Source organism: Epinephelus moara, chromosome 2, assembly GCF_006386435.1.
Source record: "Epinephelus moara isolate mb chromosome 2, YSFRI_EMoa_1.0, whole genome shotgun sequence".
NCBI lineage: Eukaryota > Metazoa > Chordata > Actinopteri > Perciformes > Serranidae > Epinephelus > Epinephelus moara.
Window position 1 is genome coordinate 44,987,723 of NC_065507.1, and position 5,104 is coordinate 44,992,826.

The 5,104-nt window shown below is 40.0% G+C and overlaps 1 protein-coding gene across 6 annotated transcripts in view; it reads left to right on the forward strand.

Annotated features, from left to right (window-relative positions):
* The window catches only part of brip1 (BRCA1 interacting helicase 1), a 243,188-nt gene that overhangs the window by 38,358 nt on the left and 199,726 nt on the right, over positions 1–5,104 (forward strand). For all 6 annotated transcript variants that reach the window (XM_050055532.1, XM_050055525.1, XM_050055494.1 and 3 more), the window contains one exon: positions 721–858. In XM_050055532.1, the coding sequence (XP_049911489.1) occupies positions 721–858 (138 nt within the window). The remainder of the gene's footprint in view (positions 1–720; positions 859–5,104) is intronic.

Below are 5,104 nucleotides of genomic sequence, written 5' to 3' on the forward strand. Positions count from 1 at the left end.
AGACTCATTGCAAGTTATCGCAAACGCTTGATTGCAGTAGTTGCTGCTAAGGGTGGCCCAACCAGTTATTAGGTTTAGGGGGCAAACACTTTTTCACACAGGGCCATGTAGCTTTGGATTTTTTTCTTCCTCATTAATAAAACCCTTCATTTAAAAACTGCATTTTGTGTTTACTTGTGTTATNAAACACTTTTTCACACAGGGCCATGTAGCTTTGGATTTTTTTCTTCCTCATTAATAAAACCCTTCATTTAAAAACTGCATTTTGTGTTTACTTGTGTTATCTTTGACTAATGTTTAAATTTGTTTGATGATCTGAAACATTTAAGTGTGGAAAACATGCAAAAAAGTATATATATATATATATGTTACAAAATTTTTGGTAAAGAGAGGAGGGGTTGTGACACTGGATCTCTTCGATTCGTGTAAATAAAAACCTACCAATATTTGACAAAATATACCAATAAGAATTCAGATTATGATATATGTTATAATGGTTCTTTTAAATTTCTAAACTCCCATTTTTATAAAAGTTTTACTTGATCACCCCCTCCCTTAGGTAACCACACTTTTTATTCTTCAGGATAAGGTTTACTAATTATAAGCATGTTGTTTTGTGAAATAGCGTTTTTTTTTTTGTCAAACTTGGCTGTCACTATTTTTGTAATGTGAGTGTTGAGTTATGTTCCGCTCAGCTCAGTTTCTGTGTTTGTTCTTCAGAACCGTAAAAGGCAGCGTCTGGAGCAGGGAGTGATCTTCATTGATGATGAGCTGGAGCCAGAAAATGAGCCTTCATGTCCTCAGAGTTTGAACTCCAACCCAACTCACAGCCAAGCATCTGGTTTGTCGTCATGCTGTGTGAGTACAGTCCAGACATACAGTAGATGCTAAGGTACACCAGTATTATGGCTTTACTGATACATGGGGGCAAATATTGTCCATGCATTTTAATAGGAATGATGGCTGAATTCCATTGAGCTATTTCATTGTGGTCCATTCCAGTCTCATGGCTTATAGGGACACTTGAATAAAAGAGTCAACATCAATACTAATTATTATTATGTTATTTTACGATGGCTCTGTTCCATCAGTGCTTTTCCTACAGTGACAAGTCAAAATGTCTGTTGTGTAAAAGATTTATTTTATGTATCTGCTAGTCACTGAGGACCACCTGATGTGCCTGATGAAATTTTTATTGATCACGTGTGTGGTGTAAAGCTGGTGATTGTTACACTAGTTACACTGGGTGGGCTTTCAAAGTAAGTGGGGGTCTACTTGAACAATCGGATGAACTCTACATATACTTTCTCGTAGAGGTCGACCGATTAATCGGTTTGACCGATAGGACGTTTTCCAAACTATCGCTTTCGGTGAAAAAAAGGCTCCGATACTTGCTGATGGTTGCAAAGTTTTTTTCCCTGCAGCGCAACAAGCTGTTTCCTCTTCTCTCCTGCTCTTTCTGTCTCTGTTCGCTGAGGGGAGGGGCTGCTAGAGGGAGGGAGAGAGCGAGAGTGAGATGGCAGGCGGAGCGTGTGCAGATGCCGCAGGGGAAAGGAGGCGTGAGGAGTCTACCTGGAGATAAGCGGTAATAGCTATAGAAATGATAGCTACAGATAACCAGCCATTCACAGTGCTCTCAGGCGTTGGTTTTCAGCAGCTTATGAAACTTGCTGAGCCCAGTTACACTATCAAGGATGAGAAATTCTACCGTACACAGATGCTGGATGAAACATATGCTGCAGTTGTGACAAAGGTGAAGACTCCTTCTGGAAGAATTATTCCAGAAGAGGTACCATACATGGCCTTCACCACTGACTGCTGGTCAGGCACTACAGAATCATTGATGAGCCTCACAGGACATTTCATCCACAAGGACTGGAGCAGACAGCAGGTTGTGCTAAATGTAAAGATCATGACGGGATCACATACAGCACAATACATCCAAGAGACATTTTTGGAAATGCTGGACTCCTGGAAAATAAACACAGATCGTGTGGTTCTTGTTCTCAGGGATGGTGGAGCCAACATAGTTAAAGGCATGAGGCTAACTGAGCTTCCAGACGTAAGCTGTGCTGCTCATACTTTACAGCTTGTCAGACGTAAGCTGTGCTGCTCATACTTTACAGCTTGTCATCAATCATAGCCTTTCCAGTCAGAGAGCTGTGCTGGACATTATTGCCACACTTAAAAGCTTTGCAGGTCACTTTGGCCACTCCGTATTGGCCAAACAAAGGCTACGCTTGTATTCTGTTGATGATTTTTTAGCATTTTAAAAGTAACTATCGTTCGAAAATGGTGCAGACTTGCTGTGTCAGTAACTGCCACAATCGTTCTAACAATCGCTACAGGAAGAAGATCGATGGGCTGAAATAGAACTAGGGACAAATCTAACACAGCTGTGTAGTCAGGACTTTTAATCCAGTTTTTAAAAAAAGAAAAAAAAAACCACATCTTGATGTCACTAAAAACATTGTTTCTCAGTTGTCTCCACAGGAGTAAACTTGTCCTAAATTGTGGTTAAGAAGTGAAAGTTAAAAATAAAGAAACTCCATGTTGTGCCCACCCATGTATGACGATGGAGAGTTAGAGATTTATGGTGTGACAATGCCCTAATTCTGAAATAAATAACCGAGAAGCCCATACATATTTACCACATAAATGCAGAATGGATTTCAGGCTTCAAAATATTTTTTGTTTGAATCAAATTGGTCCAGCAGACACCAAGTTATGTCAAAACCTGAGCAAGCAAACAGGCAGCACCACAAGGAGGTGGGACACAGTGAGGCTTGTAAAGTTTACATACCTCTGAAATGACGACGGTCTTAGGCGTAAAATTCGGTGGTCCTGCACCCACCCAAAGTTTGCTTGCCCATGAGCCCTTAAAGGTTTGGCATTCCTAAATTCGTCGCCGGTATAATAACTTATACCGTTGACGAGATAGAGGACAAGCTCAGCTTCAGTCAGTGGCGGCAGGGCTTTTAAATCCCGAGTCCAGTCTCCGTGCTCATACGGATCCACTCCACCTATTTTCTGGATTTTGTCAAGGTACCGAGCCTTTGGAACAGGGTCCAGCTTGTCTCGGTACCGTCCGACACACTTTTCCTTTGCCCGGTCCATTTAAATCTCTCACTTCATGTCTCTCTCGGTGCAATGCAATGTAAACAAAACAATTTGCCCGTAAAAATGGCGCTGGTTACACACAATGCATTGCAAAGTCACGTGCCCTTTTGAGCCCTATAGTTTCAAACCTGATTGAGACACTGGAACCGCTTGAGCAAGTGACCCTGGGGATGAGCCACTCCGGGTCTTCCGCCTCATGCATAATCCCCAGTGTGTCTGTCCTGAAAATGATGCTGCAACAGGAGGGTCCATCTTCAGCAGGCATCAAAACCTTGTGGAAGACCATGCTTGACAGCCTGACAAGGCGATTCTCCAAGGCAGAGGACACAAAGTCTTTGGTGTTGGCAACTGTCCTTGATCCCCTTGATTGGAGAAGGCAAAAGAATGGCTTAATATTTTCTTCATTGGCCCAACGGTGCAGGTGGGAGGCTGGTGGCAATCCAGCAAAGATTGATAAGGCCAGGAAATTTGTTAACAGTGTTATGGCTACATTTGTTCAGAGTTTAAATGGTGCCATAATTGAGCACCCTCACATCAGACATGACAGTCCTGGGCTATTTTTGAAAGATGGAGTTTATTTAACACCTAGGGGAAATTTGATGTTTTTAAGTAAATTAGTTAATTGTCTTAAAAACCACGCCCAAATGCAGTGAACTGCTTACAGTTGGCAGTGTCACTGCTTTTGAATTTGGCCTTTAGGACACATTTTGTTAGGCCTGAACATAGCCCAGGCTGTCATGGCAAAAGTTGAGTTTTTTATATTAATCTATAACTTGTTCGAAATTTCAATAAATTCTATTTATATTTGCACTCCTTTTGTCTTTATTACTGAGTGAATGTTGTATTTCACAATCAAAAGGACAAACAAATTGTACACTACAGATAAAACATTAATGTTTAACATTGTCATTGGCAAATAATTAAGCAGTCCATTTCTGTGTGGGCCTGGTTATTTTAACTTTGTACTTGAAGATAACTAAGCACCTTACACCCAGCAGCAGAGCCTGAGAAGATTTTGAAGAGTACCCTTTGTTTGCTGCTCTGTTAGAAGTACTTAGTAATGTATGAAAATTAGTAATATATGTAATGCATTTAAATGTATTATGGTCAATAATTCATCATTTTAAACTAATAAGTTTCTTGATTCTTTATGAGGTACTGTATGAAAAAAGGTGTCTTTAACCTGGAGTCAGTGCTGAAGTGATGACTCTCAAAGTGTTCACTGCACAGACGGGAAGTCTTGTTCGGAGTCCAGTTCTGTCTTCTCGTGTTGAGTGTCCACTGATCCAGTCTCTCTGGATCACCTAGAGGAAAACTTTACACAGACAAATGGATATTAAAAGTAATATATGTGTTAGGTTACCTACTTCACAGACTCCTTTACATGCAAACAATAAAACTTAAATTACTTCAATGTTCAACAGATCATAATCAATTTATTTTAGCAAAAAAAAGGTGGTGGCCATCACAGTCCTCATATTCTGTCTGTGCATTATTTATTGTTGTGTAGCTACAGGCCTATATCCTACACTAATCTTATTAATATTTTTCATGTGACAGTCAAATGTCACATTAGTTTTTTAAAATTACGTTACACACCTTATTGTAATTTCACACAGTTCGCCACTTTTTAATTTACATACACAAGTATAGCCTTAATGTTACGTTAACGTTACACTGCTCATATGACAAATTTAATGTTAACAATGCATAACGTTAGCTAAGTAACGTGGGTCGGGGTTTTTTTCCAACCAGCGGGTCCCGCATTTATGAAATAATTTGACCCGACCTAATTGTATTGCGAGTTGGAGTTTTGCACAGCGGCGACCAGATCTTTGCTCTCAAACCACAAAAAATGTGATGGCACAACAGTCTCCTTCAGTACATTATTCTATGCTTTCTTTTGATTTTCACATTGGCTAGTCATCCTGTTTAATTTGTCTTCTGATTAAATTGGAACCATTGAAACAAGTTGTAGGAAGCC